At 36.6% G+C, this 26006-nt stretch overlaps 2 protein-coding genes across 4 annotated transcripts in view; both read left to right on the top strand.

Moving 5' to 3' along the window:
• The window catches only part of LOC144971750 (uncharacterized), a 17368-nt gene extending 7980 nt beyond the window's left edge, over nt 1-9388 (top strand). The window contains exons 4-10 of one of the 2 annotated variants that reach the window (XM_078912832.1): nt 702-776; nt 2542-2667; nt 3478-3560; nt 4446-4542; nt 5804-6677; nt 6863-7401; nt 7573-9388. In XM_078912832.1, the coding sequence (XP_078768958.1) occupies nt 702-776; nt 2542-2667; nt 3478-3560; nt 4446-4542; nt 5804-6456 (1034 nt within the window). In that variant the 3' untranslated portion in view covers nt 6457-6677; nt 6863-7401; nt 7573-9388. Of the gene's footprint in view, nt 1-701; nt 777-2541; nt 2668-3477; nt 3561-4445; nt 4543-5803; nt 6678-6845; nt 7402-7572 lie in introns of both variants that reach the window. The other variant, XM_078912826.1, reaches the window with a different exon arrangement.
• A 5147-nt stretch (nt 9389-14535) lies between these two features.
• Nucleotides 14536-23382, top strand: LOC144971742 (uncharacterized). 2 transcript variants are annotated; one of them, XM_078912818.1, is made up of 4 exons: nt 14536-14704; nt 18603-18794; nt 20126-20331; nt 21899-23382. In XM_078912818.1, the coding sequence occupies exons 2-4, from the start codon at nt 18616-18618 to the stop codon at nt 23302-23304; spliced, it is 1791 nt and encodes a 596-aa protein (XP_078768944.1). In that variant the 5' UTR covers nt 14536-14704; nt 18603-18615; the 3' UTR covers nt 23305-23382. The 2 variants fall into 2 exon arrangements, with proteins under 2 accessions (XP_078768944.1, XP_078768947.1); XM_078912821.1 differs by having other exon boundaries at nt 14549-14704; nt 21902-23382.
• The last annotated feature ends 2624 nt before the right edge of the window (nt 23383-26006 follow it).

Here is a 26006-nt window from a genome sequence, read left to right as displayed (position 1 = left end):
CCAGTTCTTTAAATATTATCTACCATTTATTTGACGGAACGACAAGTGGAGACACACATGCACACACAACTACACACACAAACACATAAACACGCACACGCGCGCTCATACAAAAGAATGTGTGTGTGTGTGTGTGTGTGCGTGCGTGTGTGTGTGTGTGTGGATAGATGTATAAATTAAGAGAGAGAGAGAGAGAGAGAGAGAGAGAGAGAGGGAGAGAGAGAGAGAGAGAGAGAGAGAGAGAGAGAGAGAGAAAGAGGGAGAGAGAGATTGGAAGAGAGAGAGAGAGAGAGAGAGAGAGAGAGAGAGAGAGAGAGAGAGAGAGAGAGAGAGAGAGAGAGAGAGAGCGAGAGAGATGGAAAAAGATAGGGTTTAGAAGTCACCTCGGCAGCTTTTTAAAAAACTTGAGTAAAACTTCAAAGAAACTGCATCGAAAATACTAATTTGCACTCTGTTCATTCATGCACCTCAGTCTTAATTGTCTTACTCTTATATCTTTTTTATTCATCTGGCTGTCTCTTTTTTTCTTCTAAGAATATTCTTGATAATGAACTGCATTTATTCTAAAAGAATCATTGAATCATTATGTTGCATCAATTACAAAATGAAGCATTTTCTAGAGGGAAAGGTCAGGTAGATATCGGGAGTATAATTTTCGTAAAAGGTGATTCTGTTTTCACCAATTCATCTTTGCCTTGCAGATATCCCCCAGACCACAGTCGCTGCTCTTAAAGAACCAACCAGGTTGGGATATCTACTCCAAAGAAAATCGGGAGGTAGGCTTCAATTAATTTGTGACCTGTTGTCGCCCTGAAATAATATTGTGTCTGGATGATTTAAGTGATAATAATTGCATTTATAGTGAACAATACAACTCTTTGTTTAAATACACGTATGCATGTTTTATTAAGGCCAATAGATTCGGGTGTAGTATCTGGGATTTAAAAGTTAGTTGTTTTTTTTTGGTTTTTTTATTTGTTTTTTTTTTTTTGGGGGGGGGGGGGGGGGGGTAATTTTAGCGTAATATTCACTTTTCAAAATCTGGTCCACCTCGACATAATACCAATAGAGTTGGTTGGTTACATTTAACAAGTTAACTGCCGCACTCTGAAAAAAACCGATTGATTTAAATGACAGTCGTCTTGGCAAAAACTCTCAAACCTACGACTTTGCGAAGTCTCGGGTATGATGGTTATTGCTAAGACGAGGGATATTTAACGTAAAGTCCCAGGTTTGAGAGTTTTTGTCATTTAAAACGATCGATATTTGAAAGCTAAACAAATTAAGATACCAAGGAGCAGGCACATGTGTTAGATAAAGATCTGAATAAGTGTGTATGAAAAGTGCCAGACAAAGCAAGAAAGAAAAATACAAGAAAAAAAACAAAACATCCCAAATAATCAGAGGTCGACTGATTTTTTGGGATGTCTTTTTTTTTTCTTGTATTTTTCTTTCTTGCTTTGTCTGGCACGTTCCATGCACACTTGTTCAGATCTATATCAAATTCTAAATACCTACATGCTTTCCCAGAGTTTGGCAGTTAACTGGTAAAGATAACAGTGGTCAACTTGATATCGTTTCATTGATATCATACCACTGTGTGAGTAAGGCCTGTGGGATCCAGGTTTTGAGCCCCACTTCAAATTCTTTTTCCTTCAAGGGCAAATATTAGGAGGCGCAACCTCATCTCTAATAAATGCTCAAAATGGACAGGGTGGATAATTTCAATTAACATCAAGCATTTGATTCATAATTCCTTAACATATGAGGCTATGCCAAAAGGAACTTTTCGTGATATTCGCCACAAATATTCTTCAATACTAAGTTATTTTGAAATACTTTGGAAAAATTCTTTATCGTCCCATTCCCTGGATTGATTAATGAGAAATAAACCAAAACAAAAAGCTGATATTTCTTGAAAATTACAGAAATTAGAACTTTTTAAAGGGTGGAAAATGTGTAGACAAAGTTGATACAAAGTTGATGATGTTCAGTTGAGATTCTGAATTTGGTTCCCTGACTGTACGTAACTGAATTTTTAAAGACAATTTACCCCATCTTGTCATTTGATACTTTAGTACACTGCATCATACGTGAGTGAATACTTTTATAATAGAAACTTTCATTTAATAAAATTCTGTATTCTCTCATCATTGTGGATCTCGATAGCTCAGTTGGCAGAGCATTATTTTCACAAGCAGAGTGGCAGAGGTCCATCACGGGTGCAGTCGAGATTTCTTTTTGACCCTTCTGTCACCCAGTAGTAATTGGATAGCTAGCTGGCTGTCAGATCTGGCGAAATGTAGACTAGCGTCCTATCCAAGGGATGGAAAGTAATTGCTATTGTCTATTTCACGCTATAGAAACTGCTGAATGACCGCTTCTTTTTTTTATTTGTCATATCATTGCATTGGTTTTAATTTGGTAAACAATCGATTCCTTGGTTTGACATATGTAAAGTAATAATTAGTCAAAACCATATTTTTCAATCATTTCCATTAAAATACTTAAAACGTCTATCTATTAATAATTATTTGACAGAGGGCAAGCAAAAGTTATTCAAGCAGAAGAAAGATACAAAGAAATACTGCGTCATCCATGAAAACATCATGTATTGGTTTATTAAACCGTCGGACAAGACTTTCCACGGGGCTGTCTATTTGAATGGTAGGTTGTATTAATCACTCAATCAATCAACCAATCAATCAATGAAAAGATTAATCGAGAGACCAATCTATCCATCCGTGTTTCTACCTATATCTTCCTGCCTATTAATCAATCAATCAATCATACAATCAATCCATCTATCTATTTATCTATCCATCCATCTATCTATCTATCTATCTATCTATCTATCTATCTATCTATCTATCTATCTATCTATCTATCTATCTATCTATCTATCTATCTATCTATCTATATCTAACAATCAGTCTGACATGCAAATTAAGCCTGAACATTAATGTAGACTGTCTCAAACATTGTGGTAATATTTTAATAATATATCTATCTATATTATATTATTTTTTTTTGTTTTGTTTGTTTTTGTTGTTTTTTTGTTTGTCTGTAGCTAAATTTCGCAGTTTTCATTATCGTAAGCGTACCTATTACTTTTTGATTAGTCGAAGATATGGAGCAGACTAAGACATTTGCTCTTTTATTTTTCGTTCTAATTGATATATATATATATATATATATATATATATATATATATATATATATATATATATATATATATATATATATATATATATGAATTTTAAAAACAAAAAAAAACACGAAATAATGGTGATCAACTTTTTGATAAAAAGAGCTATTTATAAAACATTTCAAGTAAAATTATGATCAACTTCTACAATATTATTTCAAGCGTTAGTTCTCATCAGGATGAGAGCTAACGCTTGAAATAATATTGTAGCAGTTGATCATAATTTTACTTGAAATGTTTATATATATATATATGTTTATTCTTCAAAGGATGTGAATTCAAAGATTTGTCACGTAAGGAAAAAGAGTTTGTGTTCCAACTGGATTTCATAAGCAAAAATAAAAGCTATGAGGTAAGAGTTCTTTGAAGCTTTAGAATAAATTCCTTATTAAAATGTTGTTTGATGATAAGATAAGAATGTGCTCTTCAAAAGATATTTACTGAAAAATAAAATAGAAGGCCTGCTTATGAGTTATTTTATAGCAGATTATCGATCTATTTATTTGTATAAACTTGAGATTTTATATAGTGCAATATCCCCTTAATGTGCTCAAAGCGCTTTACAAGGGGTCCATGACCAACAGCAACATGGAACATGTAGAACGAGACATGGCGCCAGTTAGGCGATATTCCATTTTTTTAACGACCAGGTACGGTATAGAGAGTGTGAGTAAAGAGCCTTTTCCAAGAACTCAACTATGCGCCGAACTCGGGACCTTCCGATCAGAAAGCGAGTGTCATACCACTAGACCACATAGCCGCACATTTGTATAGGTACATTCTATCAGTAGTGTCGACAAAGGGCATTCTTATTTCTCTCACACACAACACATACAAATTCAAACACGCACAAACATACAAGTATATACATTTTATTTCTTTGTTGTTAGATAAAGGTATTTTAAATCCGACTCTAAAACACCGAGATATATCTGGTTTCTATTGTATTAAAGGATCAATAGCAATTGCTTGCCATCGCTCGGATTGGACACTAGTCTTAACAAAGTACTTTATAACACGCCGTAAAATGAGTATCTTGCCGTTTACATCGTTGTCGGAAAAAAAATTGCAATATCGCCTAACAGGCATCATGTCTCGATCTACATGTCAAGTCTTGCTGTTGGCTAGTGATCTCTTGTAAAGTACTTTGAGCGCGTTTAGTGGACTTTGCGCTATATAAATGCTTAAGTTTAAAAAAAATATTTCGACGAAACTTAATTAAATCTATGGTTAAAAGTTTCAGGCTGATAACAAAGAAGACCTTGATAAATGGAAGAACGCTGTGGAAATGGGAATCAAGTGTGCTGAACAGAAAGAAGCGGACGCCATTGATGGTAAGAATTATTTACTTCCTGTGTCATCTCATAATAAGAGGTGGACTGAAAATGGCTAGACGTCTAGCCATTCTTGAACCAGGTTGTTGTAGTTGTAGTGTGTTCTTCAATTGTCAATCCAGTTCAGCTCTTGATGTCGTCTTGTCATGTTCTTGGCCTCTTGTCCTCTACTTCTTTTTTTATCATTATTTTTTTTTTTTGCGTTATCTACTCATTTGTGTGTAATCTTCAAAATGAATAATGTTTGCCGCTATTATGAGAATCTTACAAATCCTGTTTGACTTGAATATTTTATCACCATAAAGCTTTGATAGGGGACTAAACCATACCCATTCAGGCAGATAACGAGCCATGTAAGCGAAGAATAGTTTTTAATGTTGTGTACACGTCACATGGGATTCCATCGTATTGTGATTAGCTGTGGTATTTACATCATACGATATAAGGGTGGGCAAAATATTAGACTGAAATTTCAATTCAAAGTCGAGATCATGAGAATCGTAAAATTTGAGTCTCTTACGGATTAAGAAAGTACATAGATAGATGTCCATACTAACCAACGCCCCAAACCTGTGGGTTCTTTTGCCACTTGATTAAATGACTTATATTAAATCCATAGTCAAAATTATCAGACTTGGGTTAAATTTATGTTTTACTCAGGAAAATAATGTCATAATTCCTTTAACTGCAAAGGATTTACGTTTTGTATTCCTGATAATTTCAACCTCCAATTACATTTTCCTGCATATGCTTTATCCCGATATGACACCTGGCGAGTTGCATAATTTATTCATTTTTCGTATAAAATAATATGATATCAAAAAAAGAATTTAACCCATATTTAATAATGTATGCCTTTAATTTGATGTAGACCATTTGGTGCAGCACGACATACACACAAGATCAAGGCGATGGATCGCGAACTGTTAAATCGTAAAGAACTGAACCAATGTAATGAGGCACTGTGAAGTGTATTGAGCATGTTAGACTTATGGAAAAGCGCTCTGACACTAAACCGTCGTACTCTGATGAAAAAAAAAATCAAACATTTTTTACAAATATTATTATTGGCCAGAAAACTCGTCCTTCAAATATTGATCGATAAAGATGACCTTCATCATGTTAAAAACTCTCAAAACTGAGACTAATTGATCAATATTTAAAGGACGATTTTTCTGGTCAAAACATATTCATGTGTTTTTATTTCCAGAGTTTTTAAATACATATATTTATTGTATTTCCTTCTATACATTCCTTTCAGGTCGCAATACTTACCCTTACGAAGCAGTATCCACGCCAGCAACTTCCAGCAGAAAGACGGCAGGTGTTGTGTCGTACTTGAATGAAACGACTAAAATAGAGGATGAAGCAAATGTGTACTTCGAGCCCGTTTTTAGTTCCAATGACGATGATAAAATAAACGCCATACAAAGAGAACTGCGTTCATCAGTACCCCGAGAAAGGCCTCCTAGTCCACCTAACCCACCTAAACATGATACTGTACCTCTACCGTTGTCCAAAGGAAAAGGAAAAGCTCCGAAGGAATCAAAACCAGCGAAGACTAAAACGAACGAAATTGTTGCCACGGTAACGAACAAAATCAGTAAAACACGTCCACTTCCATCCAAGATTTTCCCACAAAATAAAAAATCGCCAACATCAAAGCCAGAGTTATTCACTGAAGTCAAGTTGAAACCCGTTTCCGTGTCTGTGGGGAAGTCTCCGGTTGTCAAGGAAATCGTCAGGGAGGAGGAGGACGAATGTGGTGCCATATATGAAATTGTTGATAATTCTCATCTGGCTGCGTTCAACTCTGTATCTGTCCCAGATTCAAAACCACCAGAACTACCGCAACGAGGTTCACATGTCTATGCTAACGAAAAAGATACTGATAATTTGGAATATGAATTATAATTGAATGCTATGATTTGATTTTTGATACCATAATATCTTGCTCCAGTTTAACCTAGCATAAAGTAAGTTAAAGTGCTGAGTGCAGGTTTTTAAAATTTATATTTGGGGTGGTGGTGGGGGGGGGGGGGGCATCCAGTTAGCCAAATGAAAGCTGCTGAGTGACATTCCGGATATAAACTTTGAATGGGGATCCCGTTAGCAATAGACGTATATCATCATCAGCATCATCATCATCATCATTATCATCATCATCATCATCATCATCATCATCATCATCACCATAATCATCATCATCATCATCATCATTGTCATGGTCTAATTTCACCAAATGAAAGCTGCTGAGTGGCATTCCGGATATAAACTTTGAATGGGGATCCCGTTAGCAATAGACGTATATCATCATCAGCATCATCATCATCATTATCATCATCATCATCACCATAATCATCATCATCATCATCATCATCATCATCATCATCATCATCATCATCATTGTCATGGTCTAATTGAGTGCTTAAGAGCTAACTCGACTACATTAATAAAATATAGATGTGAAAAAAAAAGGCCCCCAGAATTTACTAGTTACTTTTAAAATAAAGAACAAATGACGAATTGATTTAAAATGATGAGAATATAGAAAGATAAAATTTAAATAAATTAATGTTATTCTAAATAAATAATGATCACAGAGTTACAAATGATAAGATGACAATATAACATAACTACTGGATCTTAAGGATAAAGGTGTGTAGACTCGTGAGGTCCTACTCCTAGGCAGAGGACACGGTTGTTGGCAAAGGTAAACGGTAAAGTTCCGGCGTCTTGAGATTAGAATCCAATACTGGAGTTTTGACCAAGTCCAAATAGCAAGATAAAAATATTTGAACTATAAATTATATGAGGAGTGGAGTGGTCGGGCCGTCAGTGCATAAGTTATTGAGAGAAGTGAGTTAGTTTGTTAGTTTAATCCTCTTCGGGCCTTGAGGCACATAGGGCATCCACCAGACATCTCCATTTTTTGCGATCGGCTGCTTTTGCGGTGGCTGTATTCCAGGACAGGCCTGCTTCCTTTAATTCTTTCTCCATGGTCCTTCGCCAGGTTTCTTTGGTGAGAAGTGAGTGAGGAAGATTAAATCGATCAGCTTTTATAATAAGTGGTTACGTGACAGAAGGTAGAACGAAAAGTATTCACTAATTTGAAATGAATTCAAAGAGAAGGCTATTAACTCACAATCCTAGAGATTTTTCCTACTTTTCAAATTTAGAAAGAAGTGTATTAAAACTGAGCATGTGCATAGATAGTTTTATTCAACTACCATCAGCATGTAAAAATTAAAAAACATTAGCTTTGATACTACGCCTATAATTTGTCTCAGAAAAATGTAATAAATAGACAAGGGGGAAAAAGTAACCCGGGTAAACTACGGATATAGTCGGTGTTAGGGTCGAGTGAGTTAAAGGAAAGATGATCTAATAATTAGAAGGTAAAGTTTTTCTAAGCCTACCGAAATATAACTGGAGTGAGATGAACTCCGTTCTTAATAAATTAAAACTTTAATAAAATAAATGTGCATCATCGTTAATGTGACAATCAGCATCACCATAATCGTCGTCGTCATCGTCGTCGTCGTCATCATCATCATCATCATCATCATCATCATCATCATCATCATCATCATCAGCATCATCGTCATCAGCATCATCATCATAATCATCATCATCATCATCATCATCATCATCATCATCATCATCATCATCATCATCATCATCATCATCATCATCATCATCATCATCATCATCATCATAACCACCATCAATATCATCATCGTCAGCATCGTCACCATCATCGTCGTTAACCCTATCGTTGTCGTCACCATCATTCTCATCATTGATACCACTATCACCACCCCTTCCCAATTGTTATCATTATCAATAGTAAAAGCGGAGGCGACAGAAGTAGCAACAAACGCATTATTATTATTATTATTATCAACTCCATATTCAGTGGGTTTGAATGTAGAACTTTCGTACATAAAAATGAAGTCTATTCTCCGATGAAATAATGTTTAGTTCCAACAGGAACCACTCTCTTGAAAAGAGAACAGTAAATATTTGATTCCGATCTACGCAGCCCAATGCTAATCTCGTCTGCTTTTTCATTTATTTGATTTTGTTTTATGTATTGAAAGCCTTACACTTACTATAAATGTTGAATAATGATGCTATGTTTCATAACTCCATTTAACTTTATCTGGTAAAGACCTTGTATAAAATCAATTGAATTTGAAAACAAACCCTGAACAGTTATAGAACAATGTCGACTAAACGTGGTCAAAGCACTTTAAGCTTACTTTATCCTGTACACACATAATACATTAGCGCCCTTAAACCCGGTTGTTGATTATTAATATTATTGTTGTTGTTGTTGTTTTTTTTTTTTGTTGTTTTTTGTTGTTGTTTTTAGTTTTTTTTATTATTATTATTATTATTGAGCACTAGGTTACAGGCAAGTAGTCCTTCAGAGCTATTGCCCCTTGGAGCCAGAGTTTATTCTGATTTCTATTTATAGAGTGAAACGAACAATAGCAATTGGCTGCGACCCTTTGGATGGGAAGCAAGTTTATCGCAAAGTACTTTTCGTCAGATTAAACTGACCGAGCTACCCCAAAATACAGCTGGGTGGTCAATGTGTGTGTGTGTGTGTGTGTGTGTGTGTGTGTGTGTGTGTGTGGGGGGGGGGGGGAGGGGGCGTCAGAAAAAAATAATCTCGACTTCACCCAGGATCGATCTCGGTTCCAGTGCGTGTGAAGCGATTGCTCTAACAACTGGGCTATCGCAACCCCAAGATACAGACAAAGACTGATAAAATAATTTAAAAAACAAAACAAAACAAAACAAAAACAAAACCAAAAATAACAAAAAAACAAACAAACAAACAAACCAAAAAACAAAACAAAACAAAAAACAAACAACAAAAACAAACATACTAGTGTTGAGTAACACAGATTAGAATTGTAAACTATACAACAGAGACACTCTGGTAACACAATGCATTATGCATGGGTGTATCGTAAGAGAACGTGAGAGATGAAATAAAATTGTGAGCGTGTTGGTGACCCACCGCGTCAAACTAGTATTTCGGAGTGGAGCAGATGCCCATAAAGTGAATATTACGTTAAAACGGTCAGAAGTATAAAAAATATCGTTATATTAAGTGAATTAAATAATCATCCTGCTCTACAATTTAAAAAGAAAAGGATGAAGACGAACCCCCCCCCCCTCCCTCCCTTTCCAATTATAAACAATCGAAAACAAAATAAAACAAAGAACAAACAATCAACCAAAAACAAAGCCCAATACGAAAAAAGCAACAAAAAAAAAAAAAAACAACAAAAAACAAAACAACAACAACAAACAAAAAAAAAAAAGATAAAAAAAGAAGAAAAAAAAAAAGAACAAACAAATATGAACAAACAAAAATATCGCCGCGACATGATACTGTTTTTAGATGCTGTGGTAATACAAGTTGAGTAGGAAAGTTTCACGGCGAAATTTTTATTCTCTATTGTCTCCTGGCACTTTCCTACTCACTTCATCTCTTGTTGTTATCAACATAAGTGCCTGCTCCATTCATTTTTTCTGAATTGGTAATACATGTTACAAGCAATATCAGAAAGACCGACGTGTAAATATTTGTAGGTCTTATAATCCAAAGTGTTCATCATCATCATCATTGCCTTTTTCACCCTGGGTCAGGGTATAGGCCACAGACAAACAGTTTCCATCCTTCCTAGTCCGAGCAATTTTTTATCTCATTCCAGGTCTTACCACTTCTCTGTATATCAGCTTCTTTAATTCTTCTCCATGTTCCTCGTGGCCTTCCCAAACCAACGTAATAATAATATATTGTCCATTACAACAATGTTAAATCAGGCCCATAATTGCGCTCGGCTATAAGACCTACTAGTATTTGCACTTGGAAGTAGACAATGTCCTTTATTTATATTTTCTGCAGTTACTGCAATAGTTCATGTAATCGAAGAAATATAACTTAACTTTAACTCTTTGACATTTCCTTTATCACATGGTGCAGGGAAAGGATTAGCTAGACAGCTTAAAGATACGTTTTCAGAAATATTATAAACGAAATGTCAATTACAATGGTTCATGTCATATTTGCATTGTGTTTTAAGTAGAAATAAATAAATTTACAAGAATATAAGTGCTTTTTATTCGTTCATTTCAATTAATAAACTTATTGATTTTATTTATTTCATCAATCACTTGTGTTTACATTTACATGCTGGTTTGATAATATGATTTTCCAATGAATAGATAAAAATAAGTAAGAGGAAAAATGTAGAAGAAAAGAGAAGAATGAAGATAGAGAAGATAGAAAAGAAGAAGAGGGAAGAGAAGAAGATAGAAAGGAAGACAGAGAAGAGGAAGAGAAGTAGAAGAAGAAGATGAAAAGAAGAAGAAATTAAGATATGAGTAGAAGTATGAGAGAAAGAATGAAGAAGAAGAAGAGAAGAAGAAGAAGAAGACAAGAAAGATATGAAAGAAAGAAGTAGAGAAGGAAGAGAGAAGAGAAGAAAGAAAGAGAAGAAGAAGAAGAAGAAGAGAAGAAGAAGAAAGAAGAAGAAGAGGAGAAAGAAGAAGAAGAAGAGAAGAGAAGAGAGAAGAAGAAGAAGAAGAAGAAGAAGAGAGAAGAAGAAAAGAGAAGAAGAAGAAGACGAAGAGAAGAAGAAGAAGAGAGAGAGAGAGAAGAAGAAGTAGAAGAGAAGAAAGAAGAAGAGAGAAGAGAAAGAAGAAGAAGAAGAAGAAGAAGAGAAGAAGAAAGAAGAAAGAAGAAGAAGAAGAAGAAGAGAAGAAGAAGAAAGAAGAAGAAGAAGAAGAAGAAAGAAGAGAAGAAAGAAGAGAGAAGAAGAAGAAGAAGAAAGGAAGAGAAGAGAAGAAGAAGAGAAGAAGAAGAAGAAGAGAAAAGAAGAAGGAAGAAGAAGAAGAAAGAAGAAGAAGAAGAAAGAAGAAGAAGAAGAAGAAGAAGAAAGAAGAAGGAAGAAGAAGAGAAGAAGAAGAAGAAGAAGAAAGAAGAAAGAAGAAGAGAAGAGAAGAAGAAGAAGAAGAAGAAGAAGAAAGAAGAAGAAGAAGAGAAGAAGAAGAAGAGAAGAAAGAAGAAGAAGAAGAGAAGAAGAAGAAGAAGAAGAGAAGAAGAAGAAGAGAAGAAGAAAGAAGAAGAAGAAGAAGAAGAAGAAGAAGAAGAAGAAGAAGAAGAAGAAGAAGAAGAAGAAGAAGAAGAAGAAGAAGAGAGAAGAAGAGAAGAAGAAGAAGAAGAGAGAAGAAGAAGAAGAAGAAGAAGAAGAAGAAGAAGAAGAAGAAGAAGAAGAAGAAGAGAAGAAGAAAGAAAAGAAGAAGAAGAAGAAGAAGAAGAAGAAGAGAAGAAGAAAGAAGAAGAAGAAGAAGAAAGAAGGAGAAGAAAAGAAGAGAAGAAAAAGGAAAGAAGAAGAAGAAGAAGAAGAAGAAGAAGAAGAAGAAGAAGAAGAAGAAGAAGAAGAAGAAGAAGAAGAGAGAAGAAGAAGAAGAAGAAGAAAGAAGGAAGAAGAAGAAGAAGAAGAAGAAGAAGAAGAAGAAGAAGAAGAAGAAGAAGAAGAAGAAGAAGAAGAAGAAGAAGAAAGAAGAAGAGAGAAGAAGAAGAAGAAGAAGAAGAAGAAGAAGAAGAAGAAAGAAGAAGAAGAAGAAGAAGAAGAAGAAGAAGAAGAAGAAGAAGAAGAAGAAGAAGAAGAGAAGAAGAAGAAGAGAAGAAGAAGAAGAAGAAGAAGAAGAAGAAGAAGAAGAAAGAAGAAGAAGAAGAAAGAAGAAGAAGAAGAAAGAAGAAGAAGAAGAAGAAGAAGAAGAAGAAGAAGAAGAAGAAGAAGAAGAAGAAGAAGAGAAGAAGAAGAAGAAGAAAGAAGAAGAAGAAGAAGAAGAAGAAGAAGAAGAAGAAGAAGAAGAAGAAGAAGAAGAAGAAGAAGAAGAAGAGAAGAAGAAGAAGAAGAAGAAGAAGAAGAAGAAGAAAGAAGAGAAGAAGAGAAGAAGAAGAAGAAGAAGAAGAAGAAGAAGAAGAAGAAGAGAAGAAGAAGAAGAAGAAGAAGGAAGAAGAAGAAGAAGAAGAAGAAGAAGAGAAGAAGAAGAAGAAGAAAGAAGAAGAAAGAAGAAGAAGAAGAAGAAGAAGAAGAAGAAGAAGAGAAGAAGAAAGAAGAAGAAGAAGAAGAAGAAAGAAGAAGAAGAAAGAAGAAGAAGAAGAAGAAAGAAGAAGAAGAAAGAAGAGAAGAAGAAGAAGAAGAAGAAGAAGAAGAAGAAGAAGAAAGAAGAAGAAGAAGAAGAAGAAGAAGAGAAGAAGAAGAAGAAGAAGAAGAAGAAGGAAGAAGAAGAGAAGAGAAGAAGAAGAAGAGAGAAGAAGAAAGAAGAAGAAGAAGAAAGAAGAAGAAGAAGAAGAGAAGAAGAAGAAGAAGAGAAGAAGAAGAAGAAGAAGAAAGAAGAAGAAGAGAAGAAGAAGAAGAGGAAGAAGAAGAAGAAGAAGAAGAGAAGAAGAAGAAGAAGAAGGAGAGAAGAAGAAAGAAGAAGAAGAAGAAGAAGAAGAAGAAGAAGAAGAAGAAGAAGAAGAAGAAGAAAGAAGAAGAAGAAGAAAGAAGAAGAAGAGAAGAGAAGAAGAAGAAGAAGAGAAGAAGAAGAAGAAGAAGAAGAAGAAGAAGAAGAAGAGAAGAAGAAAAGAAGAAGAAGAAGAAGAAGAAGAAGAGAAGAAGAAGAAGAAGAAGAAGAAGAAGAAGAAGAAAGAAGAAGAAGAAGAAGAAGAAAGAAGAAGAAGAGAGAAGAAGAAGAAGAAGAAGAAAGAAGAAGAAGAGAAGAAGAAGAAGAAGAAGAAAGAGAAGGAAGAAGAGAAGGAAGAAGAAGAAGAAGAAGAAGAGAAGAAGAGAAGAAGAAGAAGAAGAAGAAGAAGAAGAAGAAGAAGAAGAAGAGAGAAGAAGAAGAAGAAGAAGAAGAGAAGAAGAAGAAGAAGAAAAGAAAGAGAGAGAAGAAGAAGAAGAAGAAAGAAGAAGAAAGAAGAAGAAGAAGAAGAAGAAGAAGAAGAAGAAGAAGGAAGAAGAAGAAGAAGAAAGAAGAAGAAGAAGAAGGAAAGAAGAAGAAGAAGAAGAAGAAGAGAAGAAGAAGAAGAAGAAGAAGAAGAAGAAGAAGAAGAGAGAAGAAGAAAGAAGAAGAGAAGAAGAAGAAGAAGAAGAAGAAGAAGAAGAAAAGAAGAAGAGAAGAGAAGAAGAAGAAAGAAGAAGAAGAAGAAGAAGAAGAAGAAGAAGAAGAAGAAGAAGAAGAAGAAAGAAGAAGAAGAGAAGAAGAAGAAAGAAGAAGAAGAAGAAGAAGAAAGAAAGAAGAAGAAGAAGAGAGAAGAAGAAGAAGAAGAAGAAGAAGAAGAAGAAGAAGAAGAAGAAGAAGAAGAAGAAGAAGAAGAAGAGAAGAAGAAGAAAGAAGAAGAAGAGAAGAAGAAGAAGAAGAAGAAGAGAAGAAGAAGAAGAGAAGAAGAAGAAGAAGAGAAGAAGAAGAAGAAGAAGAGAAAGAAGAAGAAGAAGAAGAGAGAAGAAGAAGAAGAAGAAGAAGAAGAAAAGAAGAGAAGAAGTCTGTCACGTAGACATCTCTCGTGTCATGAGACAGTTATTTCAAAAGGCAGTACCTACTTGGCTATAACCAAAAGTTAAACAGTATATTATTACTTTATTAGCCCACTGCCACCGCTTGGCACCCCACTCCCCACCACAGATTACACACACTTGTCCGTGTCATCGTCTGTCCTGTGTAATCTGTGGTCTGTGCTCCCCACCAGGGTTGCCAATTTGGCAGATTTTCTGCCAACTGTCCTTTTCTTGGCAGAATTTGAAGTCGTCTCGCAGAGAAAAAATCGGTTTGGCAGTTTGGCATATATTTGGCAGATTTTATATTCCGAGGCCGAGGAATGAATGGTACGGTTTGGCAGATTTTTGTGGTATTTGGCAGATTTTTCTAATCCAGTTGGCAGAATGCCTGAAATTAATCTGGCAACCCTGCTCCCCACTCGACTCCCCTGACATCAACATCCTGCGATGATGATATCTCGTCGTAGTGGTAGCCTATGTGAAAGAAGAAAACGACATCAGATCACAAATCCATAAATTAATGTTTATGTTGTGATCACTATTGAATATATTGTTAATAATATAACCATCGGAACGTCTCAGGACGTTTGGTAAGTCAATCCCAATGCAATGGTCGGCCATTTCATTCAGTTCCTGATCTGCATTCTGTAGTATTAGGAGTTTTATGAGTTCTTTAGTTGTTTACATTTTCCTCTCCCAACTCCAAGTCCAAGAGACAAGAGATAACCCCCCCCCCCCCACCTTTTTTTTCTTTTTTTTTTTTTGCACTGCAGTGCTTTAAAGACGAACTATATATCTATAAGATCAGTTTTGTTCGATTTTGGATGGTTTTATGATGTCTGAGAAAAGGCTGCCTCTATTCTCACCCCCCCCCCCCCCCCCCGGCCGATTGGATTACCGAAAAAAACGTCGCGGCTTTTTGCGATTTGGATTTGATTGATTTTTTTTTTAAATTGTGCAACTTGTGACAAGAAACTTAACAAATTACTGCATTACAACCTTTGGATTAAACATACAACAATTGTGGACTACTATTATGAAAAATTTTTTATTCTCTATTGTCTTCTGGCACTTTTCTACTCACTTCATATCTTGTTGTTACCAACATAAGTGCCTGCTCCACTCACTTTTCTGAATTAAAAATTTACCCCATACACCGGAGCATACTCAATGTCTCAATCGTTTCTATGTTATATGTTTGTGATGAGAATATTGGCTATTAAGCTTAACTGCTGGTCAAAATTACTTCGCGATGGTGGCGAACGAATCGGCGATCTCAAGAAGTGGGTGAGAGAGGGATCTAGAAATGACTTTGGGTTTTGAAACGAATATTTTTGTGTTCGTGGATAGCTCACACGGTAGAGCACGCTCTCACCTGCCAGGCGGAGTTGTCGTACCAATAAGGTCGCAGGTTCAAACCCACCACCGCCGCGAAAAATTTTTTTATTCTCTATTGTCTTCTGGCACTTTTCTACTCACTTCATATCTTGTTGTTACCAACATAAGTGCCTGCTCCACTCACTTTTCTGAATTAAAAATTCACCCCATACACCGGAGCATACTCAATGTCTCAATCGTTTCTATGTTATATGTTTGTGATGAGAATATTGGCTATTAAGCTTAACTGCTGGTCAAAATTACTTCGCGATGGTGGCGAACGAATCGGCGATCTCAAGAAGTGGGTGAGAGAGGGATCTAGAAATGACTTTGGGTTTTGAAACGAATATTTTTGTGTTCGTGGATAGCTCACACGGTAGAGCCACGCTCTCACCTGCCAGGCGGAGTTGTCGTACCAATAAGGTCGCAGGTTCAAACCCCACCACCGCCGCGAAAAAATTTTTTATTCTCTATTGTCTTCTGGCACTTTTCTACTCACTTCATATCTTGTTTTTACCAACATAAGTGCCTGCTCCACTCACTTTTCTGAATTAAAAATTCACCCCATACACGGAGCATACTCAATGTCTCAATCGTTTCTATGTTATATGTTTGTGATGAGAATATTGGCTATTAAGCTTAACTGCTGGTCAAAATTACTTCGCGATGGTGGCGAACGAATCGGCGATCTCAAGAAGTGGGTGAGAGAGGGATCTAGAAATGACTTTGGGTTTTGAAACGAATATTTTTGTGTTCGTGGATAGCTCACACGGTAGAGCCACGCTCTCACCTGCCAGGCGGAGTTGTCGTACCAATAAGGTCGCAGGTTCAAACCCACCACCGCGCGAAAAAATTTTTTATTCTCTATTGTCTTCTGGCACTTTTCTACTCACTTCATATCTTGTTATTATGAAGACTAGCATCCGGGGGGGGGGGGGGGGGGGGGTGTACTATTATGAAGACTAGCATCGGGGGGGGGGGGGGGGGGGGGGGGGGGGGGTGAGAATAGTCACTTCGCTGAGAAAAATATCGTTTTCAAATTTGAAGTTGAAGTAACACTAACATGAAAATATTAAAGGTGGAATTGTGCATTCATCATAAAGATGTAACGTTTGACTTTGACTGCCCTTATTATTATTCGCCTTTAACTTTCCGTTTCAGAATGCATGGAGATCTATGAACAAGTTTAGCAATGTGTCGTGGATAGATTTTTACATCTCATTCACGATGGGTTATAAAATAGGCCGCCTGTATCTCTCCGAACGTTCGGGAAAATAAACCTGACCTCTATTTCTCTGAACACTGTGCTCCGAACGCTCGGGAAATAAACTAAAACTCTAGATTCAAATTCTCAAATGCATGGCAGAATAAGGCTGAACTCTATTTTACCGACTACTCGGTGAAATAAGGTTATGGTTATAGAGTTATACAGACTCCAATCTGAATAGCCGGTAGTTGAAAAGGCGAGTTTTTTCTTCTTTATTTATTGTTTATTTGTTTTTTCTTGTTGAGAAAAGAGAGATTGCATGTAGTCAGCTCTGTCCAATACATAAATTATTTTAATTTTATTTATCTTTTCTTTAATTTTTTTTTCATTCTTCAAATTTATCTTAGTTTCAAAAATTTTACTTTTTTTATTTTGGGGGAGTGGACAGGGGGGGGGGGATAGGACTACTCATGAAAATGGCTGGCTAAAAACGATCTCTATTTCTCCGAATGGTTAAGGAAATAAACTTGATCTCTAATTCTCAAATATGCTCGGCCAACCTAATGCTGAACTCTATTTTCCCGAATATTCTGTAAGATAATGTTACGGTTATACAGACTCCAATCCGAATAGCTTTTATGTTGAGAGGGCGAGTTTTTGTTCATCATCTGTACTTATTTTAAGACAGAGATTGCAAGTTGTCAGCCACCCAACACAAAAATTATTTATATTTTATGTTTTGTTTCAGTTTTCATTTTCATTTTTTTTTTCCTTTCTTCAATTTTCTCTTTATCTAAAAAAAATTCGTTGACTTTTTTGGTGGTAGGGGTAATATCTAGCTCTATGGCTGCTTCCTCTTGGTCATTGTAGAAGTTGCAGAATGATGAAAGATAGCACCGAACTCTCGCAAATAGGTCGGAAAAAAGTCTTGAGAACGGAAACTGAAAACTGTGAGGAGAAATAGAGTTCAAGTTTATTTGTTGAGAGAAACAGTCACTTCGAATAAAGTAAATAAATGATATGCACAAGGCATGTTTTCCAACTGAGTCGGTAGATTCGTGATTCACTAAGTACATATACCTTGGTTTGGTTATACTGCTAATCCGCAGGGAATGATTCTTCAAATTATATGCAACGAATACAGAGTGAAAGGGGACGACAGCTTATATAACCTGATATAAGGCATGATGTCACAATTCATGAGAAAAGCACATTTACGAAAATGGAACATTACGACAACACAGAAACAGCTCACAACCTCGATTGAGACAATAAACACAAACACACAACACGGAAATGCTTATCATTCCCTAGCAAGCACAACATAGACAATATCCCCCTAAAATGGCGGACACATTAAACCGCTAAGTGATGTATTTTGGTGTGATACTGTTGTTTAGCACTGGCATCGACAAGGATTCCTTACATTTTGATATTGACACAAAATTCTCTCATTAGTCTGTGAATTTGTAAGAATTAGATTGATATCTATCTGTATCCTTTCTCTCTATTAGTTTTATTTTGACCATGTCAATCAATTCTACAAATTTTTAATTAAATTTTTTTTTCAAAAACATGTCAGAACAAGTCCATCATTAGTAGCTTGAGGAATGTCTTTCAATAATTCTGTTGGAAATCAATCGCTTAATCCAGATTATGATTGATAAACTCTCATAGTGTCTTGATAAGTTAACGATTGACCACTTAATTGGCACGCTACTATGAAAATGGTTGGTCTGTGTCAAGAATCTATTTTACTAGATGAGGGAGTTTCATTTTCATGTTATTTGTTAGTTTTGTTCTATGTCAGAAAAGAAAGTAATGAAAACATTGACAAAACTGTCAAAAGATATTCACCAGAATTAACTTTTAAAAACTCATAAATCTCCCATCACCATCACCAGTTGTGTTTGAACCATGAGTACTTCGGAGCGTCTACAAGCTGAATACCTGACCTGCCCATTGTGTACCAACCCGTTCCACCAGCCCAAGACTCTGCCGTGTTTACACAATTTCTGCAAGTCATGCCTCGGTGCCTACTTGGAAAAGGAAATGGATGGGGGGAAAAGTACCACATTCAATTGCCCAGACTGTAGGTACGTAAAGTGTCATCAGAAGACATTGCAAGTCTTAGATTTAACCTGTTGAATGCCATGTTTATTTTCATCACTAAACTTCAGTTACAAATTAGGCCTGCAAGCATTTACCACTTACTATCCACCGTCATCCTCATTGACATTGGCTGCCCATTCCTTCCGTCTGTATACGTTATTGTAAAGCTCTCTTCCAATCATATCTGTCCATTCTAGGATATTTTTTATATAACTAGACCTATGCCTGTGTGGCTATGTGGTCTTGTGGTATGACACTCGCTTTCGGATCGCAAGGTCCTGGGTTTGAGCCATGCTCGGCACATAGTTGAGTCCTTGTAGAAGGCTCTTTACTTGCATTCTCTCACCATACTCAGGTGTAAAATGAGTACCTGGCTGTTAACAGCGTTGTCTCTGTCCGAAAAAAATTGTAGCATTGCCTAACAGGCGTTGTCCCATCCTAAATGTTAAATGTTGCTGTTGGCCAGGGACCCCTTGTAAAGCGCTTTGAGCAGACTTAGTGGATATTGCGCTATAAAAGCTCATTTATTTTTTTTTATGCCTGCAGACATTGGTGGAAGATAAAGATCAGAAGAAGTGAGTATAAAACATTACAGGTTGATTTTGTGGGATGTTTTGTTTTCTTGTATTTGTCTTTTTGCTTTGTCTGGCACTGTGTCACACACAATTTGTCAGATCTCTAAACATAAAAATGACATTTGACTCTTGTGAGTCTGATTGTGTTTGCCATTACAACCGCGTGTTAATACTTTCCTTATTCTCCGCCTTTGGGTTCCGATAACTCTGTTGGTAGAGCACTCGCTTCATATGCAAAGGGGACTGTGATCAATCCCGGGTGCTGTCGAGATTTATTTTCTGGCCCCCCCCCCCCCTCCCCCTGTCCACCCAGCAGTGATTGGGTAGCTGAATCTGTTATATCTGGTGGTAAGTACTTTGGGATAGACTAGCATCCTATCCAAAGGGTACCAAGCAATTGCTATTGTCCATTTTGCACTATAAAACCGGGATAAACTCCTGTTTTATGGGCCTTGGGGCAATGTGGCTCAGTGGTATTGTCTTTGCTTCGTACCCAAAAGGTACTGAGGTCGAATATCCGCTGCGCTGTGTGGCCTTTTGCCCTAGCTCACTTTGCAGCTGATGCCTGGGTTTATTCCAGTCTTCCCGTGGAATAGACGCTAAAGAAAAGACAAATTTCCCCTTGGGGATGAATAAAGGGGATTTCATTTTATTTTGTTTTTATTATTTATTTATGTAGGTATACATAGGATTATAGTCTTCTTTTTTTTCTTCTTCTTTTTTTCTTTTTTTTAATATAGAGAAAAAATTTATGTGCCAGACCCTAGTAAAGCTGTGGAGAGGTGGGCCTCGCAATTCCCAACAAATTTTGTTCTGACTGGAATGATCGAAGCGATTGCAGAGGAGGCTGAGGGTGAAAGCCAGGATGGGGAAAAGGTCAAGGCTGCCAAGGAGAGAAGGGGAGGCCGACCTGATGACCTTTCTCCCAGGAGCAAATCTGTTGAAGGTACTCATAAAAAAAACACACAAAAACAAGAGAATTTATATTGCGCAATATCCACTAAAGTGCTTTGAGCGTTTTACAAGGGGTCCCTGGCCGTAGCAACGCTTAACATCCAAGACCAGACATGACATATTATATCAGACGATATTACCATTTTTTTCCGATAGAGACAATGCTGTACTGTTAATGGCCAGGTCTTCCTTTTACACCTGATTATGGGGATGAGTAAAGGGTCTCCTCCAAGGACCCAGTGTGATAGGAATCTGCAGCTTTATGTCTTTTGTTATATAAGTTCATGTTTTTCTGTTTCATCTTCTGTCGTTCATTTGGGTATTAAATGTAGGATGATCTTTGATCACTTGTGGGCTATCACAAGTCTGACAAAATGCGGAAATATTGCATGGAATGGTATCAGGAAATAATCAATAAATATGATTTTAGTGTGAATTCACAATTCTCATCTATGATAAAATGTCACAATGGATTTACTGTGGAAATAGAGAATCATTTTCACCATTGAAATCACCCGATTCGTCACTGATAGTTTTAAACCGAATCAAGGATCTACTGTAGCAGTAGCAGAGATGAGGATTGGTTTTTTATAACAACAGAGTTTTTAAAATGTTTTACAAGTTTAGTCTTCATGTGTTCAAGAGTTTTTAAAATCTGTTCATTTTGTTTTGTGAGGGTAGTGATGGTGGTGCAAGGATGGGTATTTCTTGTGAAACCTGTGAATTGTGCTTGTGTGATGATTGATAGAGATTACAGTGCAACCCCGATGTAACGACATCCGTTATAGCGACATTCCCTGTATAACGACATAGTACTCAGGTCCCATTTTATTTTACTATATTTCATTAGTAATAAAAAAAACCTCTATAGCGACGTACATTTCAGCAAAACCCCTGTATAACGACATTTCTGGTCCGACAAACCTTGAAGGTGATTGTCTACCATGAAATTGTTCGTAACTATTACAAGTGGTATCTTCCATTCTATGTATGTTGTCTACTCGTAATAAGCCCAGAGCTAGTTCTTATTGTAGCCAATGAAAACGCTTCTTTTTCAGCCAATCAATAGTCACATTTGTACAACACCGCAGGCAATCAGAAGGCTCGCCTTTCACCAATCAGAAGGCTCGCCTTTCACCCAATGAATGCCTGTGACAGGTCAACACTGGACTGTTTATAAATCCTTTGTCCACTCTCCATTCATTGCCGGTCCCAAGCCCGGATAAACTACAGAGGGAAAATGAAAAAGTATACATTCACTACACAAGACCCAAAACACCTCCTGATATACACACATAGGAAACCTCTCTGTAACGACATCCCTCTATAACGACACGTTTTCCCGGTCCCGACGATGTCGTTATATCGAGGCTGCACTGTAATTTTTAAAAAAATATTTCCATAAATTTATTGTTTTTTTATAGTTAAAATAAAAAATACATAAAATGTACATGATTGATGAACTCAAATAGACAACATTTAAAAATAGTAATGTATTTCTGCAGATTGTCACGATTGAAAAAACTTAATATAATATATACATATAATTTTTCTTTCAGTAGATGAAACGGATGGTGGCTCTGGTTCAAATACTTCATCAAGTCTTGAGGAAAGATTGGCAAATTTACAAGATACGGCTAAAAAAGAGAGTGCAGAATTAAGTTACTACTTGGATGAAATTCAAACGACTCACCAAACTCAAGTGAAGAGACTAGAGATGTCGTTTAAAAAGATCCAAGAATTAATCGACAGTAGAAAAATTCAACTTCTTGAAGAATTAGAGGAGAGCTACGCAGAAGAGAAAGAAAGAATTCAGCAGACGAAGCAAAGCTATAAACACGATCTAGAATCTTTGAATAGCTGTGAAAAGCTTTTGGCAGGATTGGGGAAAAAATCATTAAGTAAAAGCATCACTGCGGATATGCTGGAAGCTGTCCAGGAACAGATCAGGGAGGTTGAAATACGACCAACAAAACTTGTCGCCCGCAGCATTAGATTTGAGCAAAAACTAGAAGCAGGAAGGTCCATCCTGAATTTGATTGAGAATTTGGGGTCGGTCACTGTGAGTACGGCTGGGGAAGTGGACAAAGAGACAGAGGGTGAAGCTGGAGAGAGTTATGAGATAAAACTTGGACAGGATGCAAAAATATTGGCAAAGCCAAAGTTTGTGTCAGCAATTTCTGCCAAGAAGAGTAAAGGCAATTTTCAGCAGATTTCTGGGTTGACTGTCATGCCGTCTGGGAGTGTCATCATGATGGCCTACGGACACAACGGAGTCTCAGCTGCCAAAGATACGGGAGATAGATACACCATATTCAGTCACATTGAACTAGACTCAGAGCCGCAATGCATTGTGGCCATTTCTCCACATTACGTGGCTATTGTAGGAAAATTTTGCTTCTATATTGTTGGAGTCACAGGAGAAAGACTTATATTGAAACAGACCGTTCCCACTGGGAAATGCTACTCAGGAATTGCTGCTTACAGTGAATCAAGTCTGCTTCTAACCTGTCAATCACCGCCTTCTGTTGACTTTGTAGGTCTCAATGGTTTCATCAGTGAAACCATCGAAAAGGACCTTACTACCAATAAAATCTTATTCAAAAAGCCACAGTTCATCACCACATCTGAAGACGGGGTCATCTATGTCATCGACCAAACATCAGCTCCAAAGCTTTTAAGTATCAACAACGCTGGGAAAGTCAAGTTTCGATATCCTCCCAGTGACCAAGGCCATGAGTTGAAATCACCTCAAGGAGTTGCCTGTGATAGCATTGGTCATGTGTATGTGCTGAACAAGGGGGCAAAGTGTGTCACACTTTTGACACCGACAGGAGAGAAGGTCAAGGACATTTTGACTTCAAAGGATGGCCTGACCGACCCCTGTGCTATTGCTATTGATAAAGACGATAAGATTTATATTACAAATGATTTCTCTGAGGTTCTTATTTTTCAAACTCGATAAAAGTTAAATTGCAATTTGCAGACACCAAGCAAAGCTCAGAGTTTTGTAGATTTTAGTAAAAGTCATCTAGCAAATATATTTTTGTATGAAAGTATTTTGTTTTGTTTTTTCCTGTAAGTTGAAATATGTTTGATGTTCAGACCAATTTCCTTTTTGCTCTTTCTTCTATTTATAGACCATTTTATCAACCTAAGTTCGTATTCAATTTACGTTTTTTTACAATTGTTTGGGTCCAAACTGAGATAGAGGTGACTACCGTGTCTCATCTCCAAAAGAAATGCACACGGCACATCTTTGTAGTCTCCAGCACCAAATTGCCTCGACAAATGAAGGCACTGATGATCGGACGAGGCAAGAAAGACAAATACCTCGAGGTCCACTGATTTTTTGGGACGTTTTTTTTTCTTGTATTTTTCTTTTTTGCTTTGTCTGGCCCATTTCATACACACTTTTTCAGTTCTTTATCTTACACCTGCTCCTTAATTTCTTAATTTGATAACAACCTCAATACCCATATGAATCTCATATAACGACATTAGGAGCAACAGTGAGACAGTTTTTTTAATTATTATTATTATTATTAATATTATCTCATCTGTGCCCTCAGAATAGCCTCAGGTGTGTTAAGATGAACCGATCAATAGGGTTTTAAACAAACATGTTTTGTCCGTCTGAAAAAGTTTTCCAGCTTTTATCACACCAAAACCTTCAACAATTTTGACATTGTCCAAAACTGAACGACTAACGTGTTTACTTTCCAAGATTTTTCTACAAGAGAAGACCTACCAATTATCTCTGTCCCATATCTGGAATTTAGTCTTAATTGTTTATTTTGTTGTTGGCTGAAGAAGGTGTAATGTTTGAATGGGTATTAAATGATAATTTAATAATGCAAAGATGGATGGATGAAGATTAAAGTTTATTGATAAGCATGATACAGAGTTGGTTGCTGCTTGCCGGCAGGATACAAAGATAACCAAAACAGGAAGTGAAAGTAGAAGACTGGAAGTATTGAAAGTGAAAGTAAATTATAAAACAGGGGATGTAATTCATTAAATTAATTACTTGGAAACATTACATCACTCCCCTTTTTAATAAAGAAAATGTAGTTGATTAATTGATATGTTTACAACAACAAAATGTTTAAAGATAAAGCAGGGAAATTGAGTTGAATATAATATAGTAGCAATAATAAATTGATTCACAAATAAATTGCAAACATCTTACAGTTATGTCTAGATCAGGAAAAGCAAAGTAAATTAATTGTCTCAGACTTGATGATGTCGTATACTCTGATATTGTTCCAATGATAGCATAGATCTTTCCTCCTCAGGGTGAAATAATAGTATGAATAAGATGAGTTTAATGATAGTGGTACACTGCTAACTTGAGTATTTGAATAACTGATAACACACATATTATATATGTATTAGTTTTTTATTAGAAAACCTTCCAGACACGGGCACAAGGTTTTCACATTATGGTGTAGTGGGAACTGATGTCATGCCAAGATTTTAAGACTAAATCTTAAATATAGTCTTTAAATGCTTGTAGTTATCACTTTAATGAAAAAAACCTTCCAGACACGGGCACAAGGTTTTTTATTTAATTATTCTTATCCACCATATATATATATATATATATATATATATATATATATATATATATATATATATATATATATGATTAATATTGGTTTCAACTTTTAACACTACGTATTGAGGATTTAATTAAGACAATTAATTATTTAGTACAAAATCGTCAAATTTTTTGGGACGACGAATGTTGCGACGTGGTCTTATCGGGGGACCATTTGTTACACAATTTTCGGGTGATGAATGTGCAGGTGGGGCATGCGGTAGGGTATTGGTATTTTGGGTAGTGTTGTCTGGCGAGTCTGGATCGGGATGATCTGGTTCTATTTCAGCTGTTGTTGGTGGTCGAGGCGACTTTTTGAAGAAGCTACTGTTGCGAGTAACTTGCTGTTGACCTTTTGCAGCTGTGATCATGGATCCTTTCTTTTGGGTTATAACAAGAGGTTGTGATTCGTATGGGGGGTCGCGTTTTGTAAGGTTGTTGTGTTTTAGGAGAACGGGATCGCCAATTTTGAGCTCTGAAGGCTTTACATATGTTTTGTTGTCAGCGTAATGCTTCATTTTGGCTTTTTGGTGGACGTCTCGTTCACGCAATGAGTTATCTTCGAAGGATTTGGTGGTTTGTGGGAGCATTGTTCGAAGTTGTCGGCCGAAAAGTATGGTACCAGGAGCAACGCCTGTTGTGCAGTGTGGAGTTGATCTGTATGATATTAGAAATTGGTACAGTTGTTGTTTTAGCTGTGGAGTTGGGGTATTTCGGAGTGTTTTTTTGACCGTTTTCATGAATCGTTCAGTTTCGGCGTTGGCACGAGGCCACAATGGGGTAATTTTGCGGTGTTTGATGCCCATGTGGTGACAATAGTTGGAAAAGTCATGTCCGTTGAAGGGAGGACCGTTATCAGTTTTCAATGATTCCGGGATGCCGAATTCTGAGAAAATTTTGTCCAGGCGGGGAATAATGCTGTGACCTGGAATGGAGTCGAGTATTTCCACGATGGGGTAGCGGGAATATTTGTCTGTAACGACCAATATGTACTGGCCATTAGGCAGATGACCAAAATCTGCTGAGAGTTCTGTCCACGGGGCTGATGGAAGCGAGGACATTTG

The sequence above is a fragment of the Berghia stephanieae genome, chromosome 1 (assembly GCF_034508935.2).
Source record: "Berghia stephanieae isolate SIO BIC M18660-M18661 chromosome 1, UCSD_Bste_1.3, whole genome shotgun sequence".
NCBI classification, from domain to species: Eukaryota; Metazoa; Mollusca; class Gastropoda; order Nudibranchia; family Aeolidiidae; genus Berghia; species Berghia stephanieae.
The sequence above is the reverse complement of the archived record's forward strand: the minus strand, read 5'-3'. Positions and strand labels throughout refer to the sequence as shown.

Bases quoted from the DNA above. Each gene is read 5' to 3' on its own strand.
- LOC144971742 (XM_078912818.1), top strand. From the start codon at position 18,616: ATGAGTACTTCGGAGCGTCTACAAGCTGAATACCTGACCTGCCCATTG. The intron at 18,795-20,125 runs GTACGTAAAGTG...TTTTTAATATAG, and splicing joins TTCAATTGCCCAGACTGTAG to AGAAAAAATTTATGTGCCAG. The intron at 20,332-21,898 runs GTACTCATAAAA...TTTTTCTTTCAG, and splicing joins CAGGAGCAAATCTGTTGAAG to TAGATGAAACGGATGGTGGC.